Genomic DNA, 14,101 nt, shown 5'->3' on the forward strand with positions numbered 1-14,101 from the left:
ATGGAGAGGACTAGTGATAGAAAGATGTGAAGGAACTGAGCTGTTAGGCTGTATTTACTGTATATGCAATTTAAGTTGTGGGTTGCAGAACTGAAAGGGAGTTGTGAAGGTTTCTGTGAGCTTTACCACTTTAGAGTTGAGGAAACAGAAGTAGTTGAAAGCTGAACATGCTTTGGAGCACAGAGTGTTGCAATACAAGTTTCCCCTTGAAGTAATTCATTTGGATGGTGTAAAAATGGAGCATGCAGCCATGCGTTTATTATAGTGAATCTCAGAAGTTCTGTACAAAGCAGAGTTGACTTGCAATAGAAAGGAGAGGGTTTTTTGGGTAGTGGGAGGAAACAATTCTCCCATATGTGAATTGCTAGGGTTTTCTGCCGAAGATGGCGTGAATAGGCAACTTAGCAAGGATCTGGGGGAGAGCTGACCTGAAGACTCTGGACCAGTGTTATGAAGTGTCCCAGATGATGATTCCTGCTGGTGAGCTGAATCTTGCAAAGCTGGCAGAAAAAAATTGCCAAAGAAAATGAAATCATAAAAGGAGCAATAAAAATATTTTAATTCCATGGAAACAGATGTTTCTTACCAGTAACTTTTTCTGTTGGTGCCTCTTTCATAATACGTGGGGAATGCCTCATACCTGTGCAGTTTGGAAGAGGACCAGTGTCCATGGAAACTCCAGAACTCACCCTTCAGCTGAGGTTATCATAAGAACTCTTCCAAAACTAGAAATGCTTCAGCATTTGAAATTAAAACAGCCTACTTTGTGTCCTTTAAGTGAAAATTTGTTGCATGTTTTATTGTCCTCTATCAGTTCTATGGGGTGAACTGAATGAGAAAACTGTACAGAAGGAAGAAATTTCGTATTTGACTTCTCGGTTTTCTCCTTTCTAATGGAAAATGTTGATCAGAATCGGTGCGTTCAGGTCAGTGCAGCAGAATTTTTGTAACACTCCAGAATTACAAGCAAAAATAGAAGTTTCTAATTCATGAGTCAACCTTGGTAGAGTAGGAACTTATTTTAGAATCCATGTAAGTGTTTTTTTTTTTTTTTTTTTTTTTTGTTAATGGATGTGTAGAGACAACTAGAAACCTGTTTTATATGCAGGTACAACCACCTGAATGGGTATTTTGCACATTTTCCTCTTCCTGCCCCAAGAGGCTAACATAATAGACAAAAGCTGCCTCTAAGGAGTTTTTTTTTCCTACAAAATGAACACCTTCAATTAACTGTGGAGCTCTTGAGGGCCCAGATAAGCTGAAGAACATAAATTCAACAGCTGCACATCTTGATCAGCAGTGCTAGGGGAACCGATGGATCATCTAGGGCTCTCCCCCTACTAATCTACCCAGGGTTCCTTCCACTGGCAGTGAAAGCATGAGGGAAAAGGGGATGGTGCAGACTCCCCTGACATGCCCTCAAGATGCAGCAGGAAGGTGGAAGATGCTTTTGGGCCTCATGGTTTTGTTATAGCTATTTGGAACTCTAATACCGTTGGTTTAGTGAATCTTGACAGAAGGGCAACCATACACAGATGACCTAAGTGGCACTGGGGAGGAGATGTGCACTCAGTGTGGGGCCTGGAATGACTGAGCATGAACAGGAGGGAGTGAGCAGAGATGAATGATTTAGTAAGGACACCAGAGTTCAGTAGGAAGAACTAAGATACTTACATATGTCCCAATGCATAAGTGAGAGCCAGCTGGTGGGAGGAATGCTGAGATCTTGGAGAAAGTGTGCAGGGCAGAGAGGTGTGGGGTGAGACCATGCAGTAATGAAGAAGCTAAGTGGGTGAGCAGTCTGATGTAAGAATGAAGAACTGGGAAGCAGGATGGTGAAATTCCAAGTGTAGGAGGGAAGACAGGTAAGAAGCACCTAGGAAGCATTCGACCCAGGGCAACAAATTGATCTAGAAGTGGTTTAAGAGCTAAAGGCTAATGGGGAAACTGTCTAGGAAGGGTAGGGGGACTGAGATGGAAAGCCTGGACACTGGGCTTGCATAGACAAGGAAATAATTCAGATGTAAGGGATGGGAAACAAGACTGATACGCTGGTAGAGGTGGGGCAGAAGGTCTCAGGTTTGGGATGGGAATTGGGCATTTCAGAACACTCCTCTTCAGGCTTCAGAATCTGGTTTGGACAGATCTCTGATCTCATAACTTCTATCACAGCTGTGAAAAATGAGACAAGTACAGACAAAGGCTGCTAACACTAATAGAGTCCTTGGCTGAAGTCAGTGAACATAAATATTCAAATCTTGTTGGGGAAGCATGCTAAAGCTGAGTGGCTGTTTTTAGTTTTCTGTTTTGGAACAAACCCTAAATATTATGTTAGAAAAAGCCTATGAGAGAGTGAAAAACTATGTCTTCAAAAGCAGTGGCTGTTCATACGCAGCAGTGATACAGATCTACAATTTGGAAGGAGAAGAGAACGTTAACCAGCAGGCTGTTAAATGAGAACTGTCATCTGACAAGGGCTGGGGTCTTGTGATAAAAATAATGTGTTACCATTTAATTAAAGGCTCCCATAATGTACATGCTCAGAACAGGGGAGAAGAGGCAATCATGAGTGCATGTTATGTATGACATTGCCGTAGCTTTTTTAGTGCTTCTATTCAGACCAGAAATGAACATTGACCAAGGCAATGGATGGAAACCTCCTGACTGAATTCCTCTTAAGAAGATGCAAAAGAGACTCCCCCCCCCCCCACCTTTTTTTACTACTACTCATTAAGAATAATTAATAGTAAACAACTATTCTGCCAAGCCGATGCTTTCTTGCAAAGTAAAAGGAAAAAGCCTTACCCCAAAAGAGATTTAGGGGGGCTCCTTTACTTGGAAACATGCAGCCCATCTGCAGCTGGGACTGGGGATGAAAGGCTTAGTCAATGGAGTCCATGTGCTGGCTGCATGAGGGTCAGAGGTTCCCTCACTGCCCTCGCAGGCTGGAGCCTCAGAAGTCCTCAGCTGAGGACAAAGAGAGATTGAAGTCAAAATGAAATTAGTGTTGTTGCATAGAAGGGGAACAAATTTAGGCTGTAAAGCAGCCTAGAGAGGAGAAATTGAACTTTCAACTTATGTTACAAGTTTGGAGGCAGAATGTCTGGTGGAGTGAGTTGATGAGCAATAGGTGGTCCTGGAGCGTCCAGAAAAAAAGGCTGGGCCAGTCCTGAATCCACAGGTGTGAGGCATTGCCTGTTGGTGAGACTGGAGGAGGAGGAGGGAAGCTGTGAGGCACCAACTCTGCCCAGTTACTAGAACTGCAGTTTAAAACTGCCACTAAGGGGCAGGATTTACTTATTTTTCATGTGGCAGGTAATACATTTAAAGCAATAAAGGAAAATTGTGGCAGTTCAACCCCCCTGCGGGTACCTGAAGAATGTATTACTGCTACTGAGCTCTGGGCTTTGCTAACGAGTGAGAATTATTATACCAGTTGCCAGATAATTTTGGCTTTGGAAGCTCCCCAGCTTTTAGGATGACATGCTGTCATCAGCAGATTATCTGCCTAGTAAAAAGGTTAATGAACAGACTTGCTTTCCTATTATCATAGTATTTTGTATTTCACAAAGATGGAGCTAGAAGATTCTTGGGACTAAGGGAAACACAAGGGATATGCAGTCTGTGAAATGTTCTCAGATTCTTTTTTCAGATTCTTCCTAGACATCTGTATGAGGGAGAAATACAGTGCTTTTTTTTTAAAAAAAAGAAAACCTGTTTGCATTAAATTCTAAGAAAAAAAGAAACTAGTGAAAATTAAACCATTCTGTACAATTCTAATGCCCACCATTATTCAGTGACATTTCTGAATTTTGCTTTGAAAGTACAAGTAATACCAAGTCCTGGGAGTATGTGAGTGGGAGGGATACACTGTCTTCTCTCTGCTTGAACAGGGTTCACCTCAGGTCACATTCCCCTTTCCCTTGCAAAACTTCAGGAGGGAATGTTTAGGGAGAGGCTGTTTGTGCCGGAGTGAGGAAGGGCGCTTTCTGGAATATAGGCTGTACATTTGTGGCACAGACCTTGGAGCTTATGCACAGTTTTTGTATTTTGAATTCCTCATATTTTTGAAAGTATATTTCATGAATTAATTTTGGTGTTCTGTAAATATGCACAACAGCTCTTGATAATTCATTCTGCTGTATTTTAGGTTTTTGCCCCTTCTCTTGAGCAATTGTTTATTCTCATTAAGACATTATAAATCTCTGACTATTTTTTCACATTCCCAATGAACAAGATCATGCTGCTTTGGCTGGGTGGGGTTTAGTGCATAGCTGACCTAACTGTGGCAAAATGAAAGGAGAGTGAGTAATCAGTTCTCCTGGGCTCAGAAGTGTATATTTTATGCAACCTTTGTGAAAACAAAGAAAAGGAAATTATTATATACCTTTTCCTGGATTTAGATTAAGGGTATATATTCCTCACACACTAAAGGGCAGAAATATTACCCTGAGTTACTTATGTCTTGCAGTATCTGTGACTAATGGCCTATATTATGACAGAGGTCACATTTGCAGGCCTGCAAATAATCTATATGCATTCATTCTTCTTCTGTCTCAGTTAAAGTAGAATACTGCTACCTTCACAGATTTGGACTCTTAGCCTTTCACTTATCTCCTCCATGGCTGTGAAATCCTCAGCATAGAAAAGATGTTTATGTGGTGGCTCAGAAGCGATTTCCAGCAGTTCTTCCTCAATTGCTTTTCCTATTCCAACAGCATAGATAATTATACCTAGATTCAAAAGAAATTGCACATAATTATTACATCAGCAGTTTTAAACCCTCTTTCCCTACGAAAGGAAAATATGAGTATTAGTCATTTTATATAGAGAGCGAGGGAGAGTGCAAGAAGTGCATGTGCTGTGTATCTCCCAAACAGTGTTTGAACAGACTTAATATGCACTGGTTATTTAACAGTTGTGTAGAAACTCACTGCTTTGTAGTAATTTAACAGATAATTTTCAAGTTAAAGAAATGGCAGTTGCCTGGCCACTACTGATAGTAAATGAACCCAGGAGGAGTACTGCAAAACATACAAGAGAAGCATATGTTTTAAGTCAGTCTCAGCTGTACTGAGAGCTCCTGGTTTTTGTGTGTGTATATGGGTGTGTATATATGTGATAAAGCTGGCTGATGGGGAGACCTGATGTGTGTCAGCAAGTGGGACAGAATCTTGAAAGAAGCCAGTAATTTCTGAGAAAAATATAAACACTTAGTTTTTTCCCTGGAATCCTCAAAGCATGCTGAAGCTAGATTCCTGCATCCTAAGGGACATTAGTGGGCTGGGAGACACAGCAAAGGGAACCCAAACCTATGAGGGGAGGAAGAACAGGGAAAAAGAATTGACTTGTGGGGCTAGGAAAGAAAGAGCCTTCGAGCAGGGACACTTGGTACAAGTGTCTCCACTGCAGATGTGTTAGGGACGAAGGAAAAGAGAAGTCACAGTCCTTTTTACTCTGATAGCAGGGCAGGAGGAAATGGTTCACACTCCTCTCACCTGACAGATTTTAAACAAGTAGCAAATACAAAGTATAGCCATCTTCAGTATTCCCTTTCTCAGCAGTTAACTAGAAATCTTTTATTGTGACGAACATATGATCTGACTCAACATTTTGACTTACATCAGTTCTGGCTTAGAAAGTATCCACAACTGATTTTGTGATTGCAGTATATTAGAAAAAAAATACAAGAATTTGATTCATAATACAATAGTTAGCTTCATAGTGACTGAAGCTCTTTTTTAAGACTCAAGAGCAGAAGCTGACTTTTCAGCTGGATGGTTTCAGATAAAACAGAGGGCGGGCAGGTTTGATAGCTCTTTATCATCACTGGATAATAATGGCTACACACTTACTGAATTGCAGCTTTAACCCGCTCACTGAAGAATCCTGGGCCTGATGACATTATAAAATACGTAATTTCCAAGTCCTTAGCATTTTGTTGAAACATCTCCTTGCTTTCTATCATGAATCTTCCTGCCATTGTACTTTAACAAGGAAACTAAAACATTCACCAGAAACTGATTCAATTTAATGAATGGACCAGTCATGCTGAGGTCTGTTGCTTTTTAAAGACTTGGAGATATCAGTGATAAAACATTCAAGGCCAATTTCATATTCAGCATTACTACATTGCCTACATTGCAATTACACGGGGGATGGATTTGGCTTGTAGCATTACAAATATCAGTGTAAGCAGTCCAGAGCTGAGGTTTCATTCAGCAAGTAAGCAAGGTTAGCTTGACTACTTTCCTTCTTCAGAACCGTAAATTCTCCATGTACTCTCCCAGATCTCACTACTTAAACCATAAATCTTTGGTTTTGTTTTTGATTTTTTAAACAACATTCAGTTGATATTTCATTGTGATAGCAAACTTGTTAGCTTTATTGCATCCTAGGCTCAACTTTGCCACACTATTCCTTCTTACATCCTTATACGTTCTCCCTTTTCTTCTTTCAGAGAGGTATTAGTGCTGACCAGGGCTATACTAATCATGCATCAAGCCATGATTGTTATGCCAAGTCAATAAAACAGAAAAGACAAAAAACGTGCAACATCTTCTAAAGTCTGGCTACTTTTCCTGTGGTTCTGGCCATCAGCCCAGGTTCTTAATAGAGTTCTCATAAAACAGAAAATGTTTTGCAAAGAAAAAAGGCTTCTTTATTTTCTTGAAATATTTTGGAAATTTTTAATCAGCTCAGCTGAAGAGCTGAAAAGCTTCTGATTTTTGGTACAGCTGTCCTAGAGGATGGATTTCTGCACCAGAAATATTTTATATTAAAAATCACCAGTTTTCAATTACATTTCAACATGAGCCATCATCCAGGAAGGCACGTAGAAATAGAAAGAGAGACAGCACTACTGCTTATTTCTCATATTCTTCTGATCTTGGAATGACATGCCTCATAGCAAAGGCTTCTGTGAATACCCAAGATCTGATGGTCTGCTGCAGTGTTCACTGTACAAGCCAGTGTACTGTGGCAAAGTCTCTCTTGGTTAGCACATACTATAGTATCTTACTTTTAACAATATTTGCCTTTAGAAAAAATCAAAACCATCTCCAGTTACCATTTTGCTTTGCTCTAGCAGCCCACTCAGAGACTTCATCTTGGGCTCGTCCGTCCGTAATCACAATGGAGACTCGAGGGACTTTTGCTGAAAACGGTCTGGCTCCTTCTGTTTCTGTGAAGCTCCTCTCAAACATTTGCTTCAGAGCCAGTCCTGTCATGGAACCTCTCCCCATGTATTTCATTTGAGATACGGCTTTCTTCATGTCTTTGGCTGAGCTGAACTGCCTTAATGTAAACTCTGTGCGAACCTCAGTGGAATACTGAAGCAAACCGACTCGAGCAGCTTTGGGTGAAATCTCAAGCGAATCTAAGATTCCTGAGACAAATTCTTTTACAATTTCAAAACTGTTCTCTCCAAGACTTTTTGATCCATCAATCACAAACACCAGGTCAACTGGGCCTTCAGTGCATCCTGTAAAATAAGCATCACAGTTACTTAGTTAGTGTGAAGCCAAAGCCTGCAATGTTCATATCATGAAAGAGCTCCACAAAGCTGAAAATGGGAGCTAGATAGCTGGGAACTGTATGAACTCAGAGGTGTCTACAGTACCTTGTTTCTGTCTCAGCCAATCTTGCCAGCATGTTTAAAGATGTTGTGTACAGTCTATATGAAAAGCTAAGAGTGTGCCAATGACTATGACTTTAACATAGTCACAGTAGATACTTAATGGGACATATTGCTTTGTAGAATACTACAACACTTAAAAACACTGCAACAATCAGCAAGTTTTAAGAATAACTGTTAAGTAGGAAGAATTGCGTAATTGAAGAACATAGCTAGGATATAGAAATAGAGTTGCCATCGTTTTCTGCCAGGGATAGGCCAATATGCTATCTTTGCATTTGTGTAGACATCCAATACTGAAAGACATCTTAGAGGGAGATGTGAATCATTGGAGCTGCATTTGTATTGCATAAGCAGCAAAAAGGCAAAGATGGTATAAAGAAATTAGTCACTGAACCTGCATAGGGTGAAGGCCTAGGAATCATGTTTAGAATAGCAGGGAAGAGTGAGGCAAAAGCCAAACATTTTGGGGAAGACAGAGAGAAAAAAGAAGGGGTTAGGTAGCCTGCCCTACAGATTAGGATGAGGTTCAAGTATGGGGACAAAATTCAGACAGTGCATGTGGCTTTACAGGTCAAACTTACGCCTTTAGGGGCAGCAAAACAGCTAAAATATTATATGTGAGAGAGTAAATGTTAGAAAAGTGACTAGCTGTCATACTTGGATCAGAATTGTTTATATACATTCCTTTGTAACTCTCCTACACTCTTGTAATTAGTTCATGCATTGCTGAACTAAACCTTTGCTGTTACCCAATAAAGTTGGGAATGAATCCAGGAGAGACTGACAAATTTGGAGTACTCATACCTTTTGGCAAATGCACAGGCAAAAATCTGAAGCAATGTGTAGGCACCACGCATCTATGATGAGGTTAGGGAATTTAGGGAATGGAGAGTATCTTCTAAGCTGCTAAAAGGCTGGTTCTGCCAGGTGCTGTCTCTGGAGAGCAGTTGCCTCCAGCAGGCACGCGCCAGCATGTTTTGTGCAAGGGGCTGACTGCAGAGATGATCAGCTTTAACTGGATCAATGTCACTTAGTCAAAACTCTTAGTAATTTCCAGGGAGAATTTGCCAGACTGAGGAATGTAAGATTTGCATCTTTATCTTCTTTAAGGATTTTCAGTGTCACCTTGTCTGGACCAAACTAGCTTTGATCTCTACTTCTCTCTCATGTTTGTATAGTAAGAATGCTGTAAACAGAATACAAGAGATAACTGTGCAGCTGTGTTCAGTATTCTGTAAGTCTCAGATGAATACAGTGCTCAGCTTTGGATATCACCCTTAAAGACATATTGGAGACAGTCCTGAATTTCATAGCAAGACCAATGAGATATTTAGAAAGCATGGCGCTGAAGAAATGTTGAGGAAGCAGAGTTTTTTTCACAAGGAAAAGAAAGATGGATATGAAGCATGATATTACCCTTCCAAAATGTAGAAGGAGATTATTATAAAGATGGCAATAAATCATTTTTTTCTCATGTGAATAGAAAAGGTAGCAAATGGCTTCATCTGCTGTAAAGATAATTGGCTATTAGGAAAAAACAACATGGTAAAGTGAAATCATGAAAATAGACTACTTGGCACATTGAAATCTTACCTTGTCATTAGAGAGTTTTTGAAACAGGTTACTGAAGCACCTATCAGAGATTATTTTTATATATATATATATATATATATATATATATATACACATACATATATATATATATACACACACACACACTGTGATTCTGCCTCAAGCGAGATCACTTGCGAGAGTGCTTTAGATCACTTCTTAGGTGAACTGGAACCAGATCACTTCTTAAGACCAGATCACTTCTGCAAGTGCTCTACGTCTCTGCCTCCTTTTACAGAAAACAGCAGTGTTACTTTGCCTGTGGTTTGTAAGATCCCTAAAGGTCTGTGTGTTGTACTGGGTCCATATCTGGGCCTGCACTTAGCTAACTGGAAAGGTCTGTAACTTTTCTTATCACTAACTGATTGCAGCCTAGATCAATAGATCCTGAAGGTGGTTGTCTGGAGGGTGTAAGCGTTGAGGGTTTGAGATCGTTAGATACCTCCTGGGAGTGAAAGTTATCAAAAGAGATCTCCATCAAAAGAGAACTCCACATATGTTCTTTCCACACTTCTTTCTGCTTTCACTGCAGAAGTTACTGAAGAGTTTTGTTACCAAGTCAGAGCAAGGATAAGGAAGTTTAGTTATGAAGCTTTGACTGTTCTTTTTAGACAATAGCTCCATTTTAGAACTGCTGTCCAATAATTCCTTTCTGCAGACATCTGAGGAAAAAATGTGTCACACCTACTGAGCTGGTGGAAATGCAATGAACATGAATATCCGAACCTGTGTTTTTTTAATTAGGGTTGAGATCAGCCATGAGCATGTTACCACACTTCTGGTAATAAAAATCTCCCCAAATAAGGCACTCATTTTGCAGAATAAGTGTTTTTATTGAGTTCCAGTAAAAAAAAAAAAAAGAAAAAGAAAAGAGTTTCTTCCCCAAGAATTAATGGATGATGGGATGAATTGGAAAGTGATCTACTTATGTCATGTTAGAAGATAAGAAACTAGAATTAATGATATTTTAAAAGGAAGCATATAAAGATAGAAGCTCCACAATATAGAAATCTGATTAAAGTCCACATTCCTTGATAATAAGATTTCACTCTAGCTTTTTTCCTGATGTTTGGAAAGAATTCTTATTGTATCTGATAATATAGCAAAACAACGGTTCCAATTTATTAGTTTTTGCTTACAAGAGCATCAAGTTACATGGTTCAAGACATTTTCCATCACATTCACATATGCTTTGGGATTTCAAATATTATATCAGTTTTGAAGTGAGGCATTCCAAGGTCAAGTAATTTTAAAAATCAAAGAAACAAATATGTTACAAATAAAATGTACTTACTTTTGCAGGTTTTCTGATCCTCTTTTAGTACATATCCCTCCTGGCATTTGCAAATGTATGTATCATCATTATTAACACAAAAATGTTCACAGCCATGGGCAACTGATTTGCAGACATCTTTACCTAGGGAAAACTGAAGTATTTATAGACTATTCTGTTTTAAAAATTTATAAATTCAAAGACTACAGACATGATATTTGAAGAGTGTATGACAAAGAAATAGAACATCTTTGTTATTTTATGTAGTGTTGTCAGAGCAGAGTGACTGACAGACATACTCAGTTACTTACTACGACATGTTTTTCCATCTTGTCGCAGGACAAAGCCCTCATGGCACTGACAGCTGTATGAACTGTTATTATTAACGCATACGTGTTCACAGCCATGGTCAATGGATTTACACAGGTCTTTATCTGAGAATTGTTAAGAGAATTTCCTTATTAGATTGCTTCTCAAATGCAAAACTGACATGGACAAGCTTTGAGTCTGTTATCTCTTTTGTGACTGAAAACATGTATTTCCCATAAAAGTCCGAGCTACTCACTCCTGCATGTTTTCCTGTCTTGCCTCAATATAAATCCCTCATGGCACTGGCAAGTGTATGAATCACCAGTTGGAAGACAGACATGTTCACAACCATGGTTGACTGTTTTGCAGATATTTTTACCTGGGAATAATGAAAATGATATTTAGCACAGTTGGCTAGGCAAAGAACTTTCACAAAATGTAAAAGCTATAGCAATAATCTTCCATGAAAAATCTCACTGCCATGAAGTTAATTCTATGTTAAAGTCACAAATAACACACTACCGTTGTACAGTGTGTTTTATTAGGAGAGCAGAAAGTACAAAGCATATAGTAAAGATTAAACAACTTACTTTTACAAGTTTTCCCATCTTCCCTCAGTATGAATTCCTCATGACACTTGCAGATGTAGGAATCATCAGTATTTATACAAATATGTTCACAGCCATGTTCAACTGAGTTGCAAACATCTTTATCTGAGAAGAGTGGACAGAGTTTGTTAGGTGAGGTTTTTTTAGGGAGTGATAGTGCCTTTTATTAACCAGCTTAAATAGTTGGGGAAAAAAACAAGATGAATGTACAGATGTGTGAGCACTCACAGCCTCAACAACACTTAACAAACCTCAAATAAAAACACACTTTTTTAATAGATCAGGCTACTCACATCTACATGTCTTCCCATCTTCCCTCAGCATGAATTCCTCATGACACTTGCAGATGTAGGAATCATCAGTATTAACACAAACTTGTTCACAGCCGTGTTCAACTGAGTTGCAAACATCTTTATCTGAGAAGAGTGGACAGAGTTTGTTAGGTGAGGCTTTTTAGGGAGGGATAATGTCTTTTATTAACCAGCTTAAATAGTTGGGGAAAAAAACAAGATGAATGTACAGATGTGCAAGCACTCATAGCCTCAACAACACTTAACAAACTTCAAATAAAAACACACTTTTTAATAGATCGGGCTACTCACATCTACATGTCTTCCCATCTTCCCTCAGCATGAATTCCTCATGACACTTGCAGATGTAGGAATCATCAGTATTAACACAAACTTGTTCACAGCCGTGTTCAACTGAGTTGCAAACATCTTTATCTGAGAAGAGTGGACAGAGTTTGTTAGGTGAGGCTTTTTAGGGAGGGATAATGTCTTTTATTAACCAGCTTAAATAGTTGGGGAAAAAAAACAAGATGAATGTACAGATGTGCAAGCACTCATAGCCTCAACAACACTTAACAAACTTCAAATAAAAACACACTTTTTTAATAGATCGGGCTACTCACATCTACATGTCTTCCCATCTTCCCTCAGCATGAATTCCTCATGACACTTGCAGATGTAGGAATCATCAGTATTAACACAAACTTGTTCACAGCCATGGTTGATTGAATTGCAAATGTCTTTGTCTGCAAACGAAAGAGTTGGTAGTCAAAACACATCAGCAGAGGCCTTGATTATATGTGCAATTCATCAAATTAAGTTCTCATGCTACTTACTTTTGCAGGTTTTCCCATCTTCTCTCAGTAGGAATCCATCATGGCATTTGCAGATATATGAATCATCAGTATTAACACAAACATGCTCACAGCGATGGTTGACTGATTTGCAAAGATCTTTATCTGAGAACAGATGACAGTTCTTGCTGGTTAATACATTCCTACACATGCATGAACTGCAGATAAAAGGTATGCCAATAAATATCAAACTACTTACTTTTGCATGTTTTTCCATCTTCTCTTAGCAGGAAACCCTCCCGACACTTACAAACAAATGAATCACCAGCATTAACACAAGCATGTTCGCAGCCATGGTTGACTGATTTGCAAATATCCTTGCCTGAGGATAGTTAGATAGTATTTAATATTGTTTGCATGTTAAACATTTTCTTAAGTGCAACGACTGCGGGGATAATCCCATGAGCAAAGAAAGATGGGGGGCTGCAAACAGAAGACAAATTCCTGGCCAGTGAAATGATAGTTTAGCTTATACGGAACATGAGTTCATCACTATCTGAACCAAAGGAACCGCATGGTTTGGATGGCCTCCCACTGTCAACAGCACATTTTAGGAACAATCTGACTAGTCTAAGGAGGAGGGCCTTATGTTAATAGCAGTAATAGAAGGTGAAAGGAGGGAATAATTTAGCACAGTCATTTAGCACAAATTCATGGTTATAAAAACAAAATGAAGCAAAACACCACTGGAAACAAATTCATTAAGAATCTTGCATCAATGCCAAGGGTGCATTAAAAAAAAAAAAAAAACCAAAGAATAGGAACTACTCATTTAAGAGGATAAATAAAATCTATCTGATACTGCTGAAAATTGATGGTGTGTTTGGTGTGAGTGTGATATTAAAACCAATTGGTCATAACCTATTTAAGAAGGATAGAGTAGTAAAAAATTGGATAAAAATTAGATAAAATGTAGGAGGAAGTGGAGCCGTCTATTACCATTACCTGTTTCTTTTTGTCATTTGTCACTCCAATGCAAAAGGAAGTATTTCCAGTTGCTGATGGAGAACTACTTTTACATATTAAAAGTGTGTACCACTGACTGCCAAGTTCATATTTGCTCTTGAGCAAAATACCTAACTAAAATGTGTAGGGAAGAAAAACTGATATTTTCAAAAGAACTTCAGTCTTGGGCGTATTACCTGGAGGTCCCATGCTACTGATAGAAAAGTTTCTAAGAATACTACAGAGGACAATTTGCTTACTCAACAAGCATTATATTCAAGACAAATCTAAACTACACCCCATTCTAACAGATAAAGAAGCAATGATCATATAAGCAAAATTAGCATCAGCTTATACACAGCTGTAACTCAGACACAGTTATTGTTTACAGACAGAATCAAACCCAAACCAGAAACTTATATAGCTATTATTTAAAAAGTAACCTAGCTAAAAGCATATATGAGCTGAAGCATTTTGGGGTGGGAGGAGAAACAATTAAAGAAAAAGTGAATGATGATTGCACTGTTTAAGGCTATTTTACTAGATACTCCTCCAAAACCTAATCCTCTGGT

The 14,101-nt window shown here is 38.9% G+C and overlaps 1 protein-coding gene across 5 annotated transcripts in view; it reads right to left on the reverse strand.

Annotated features, from left to right (window-relative positions):
* The window catches only part of MATN2 (matrilin 2), a 76,764-nt gene that overhangs the window by 3,497 nt on the left and 59,166 nt on the right, over window positions 1-14,101 (reverse strand). For 4 of the 5 annotated variants that reach the window (XM_064507690.1, XM_064507687.1, XM_064507688.1 and 1 more), the window contains exons 15-26: window positions 12,784-12,906; window positions 12,567-12,689; window positions 12,354-12,476; window positions 12,043-12,165; window positions 11,734-11,856; window positions 11,423-11,545; window positions 11,089-11,211; window positions 10,835-10,957; window positions 10,545-10,667; window positions 7,070-7,483; window positions 4,581-4,733; window positions 429-500 (exon numbers count right to left, since the gene is read on the reverse strand). In XM_064507690.1, coding sequence (XP_064363760.1) covers window positions 429-500; window positions 4,581-4,733; window positions 7,070-7,483; window positions 10,545-10,667; window positions 10,835-10,957; window positions 11,089-11,211; window positions 11,423-11,545; window positions 11,734-11,856; window positions 12,043-12,165; window positions 12,354-12,476; window positions 12,567-12,689; window positions 12,784-12,906 — 1,746 coding nt within the window. The remainder of the gene's footprint in view (window positions 1-428; window positions 501-4,580; window positions 4,734-7,069; window positions 7,484-10,544; window positions 10,668-10,834; window positions 10,958-11,088; window positions 11,212-11,422; window positions 11,546-11,733; window positions 11,857-12,042; window positions 12,166-12,353; window positions 12,477-12,566; window positions 12,690-12,783; window positions 12,907-14,101) is intronic. The other variant, XM_064507691.1, reaches the window with a different exon arrangement.

Source organism: Dromaius novaehollandiae, chromosome 2 (genome assembly GCF_036370855.1).
Source record: "Dromaius novaehollandiae isolate bDroNov1 chromosome 2, bDroNov1.hap1, whole genome shotgun sequence".
NCBI lineage: Eukaryota > Metazoa > Chordata > Aves > Casuariiformes > Dromaiidae > Dromaius > Dromaius novaehollandiae.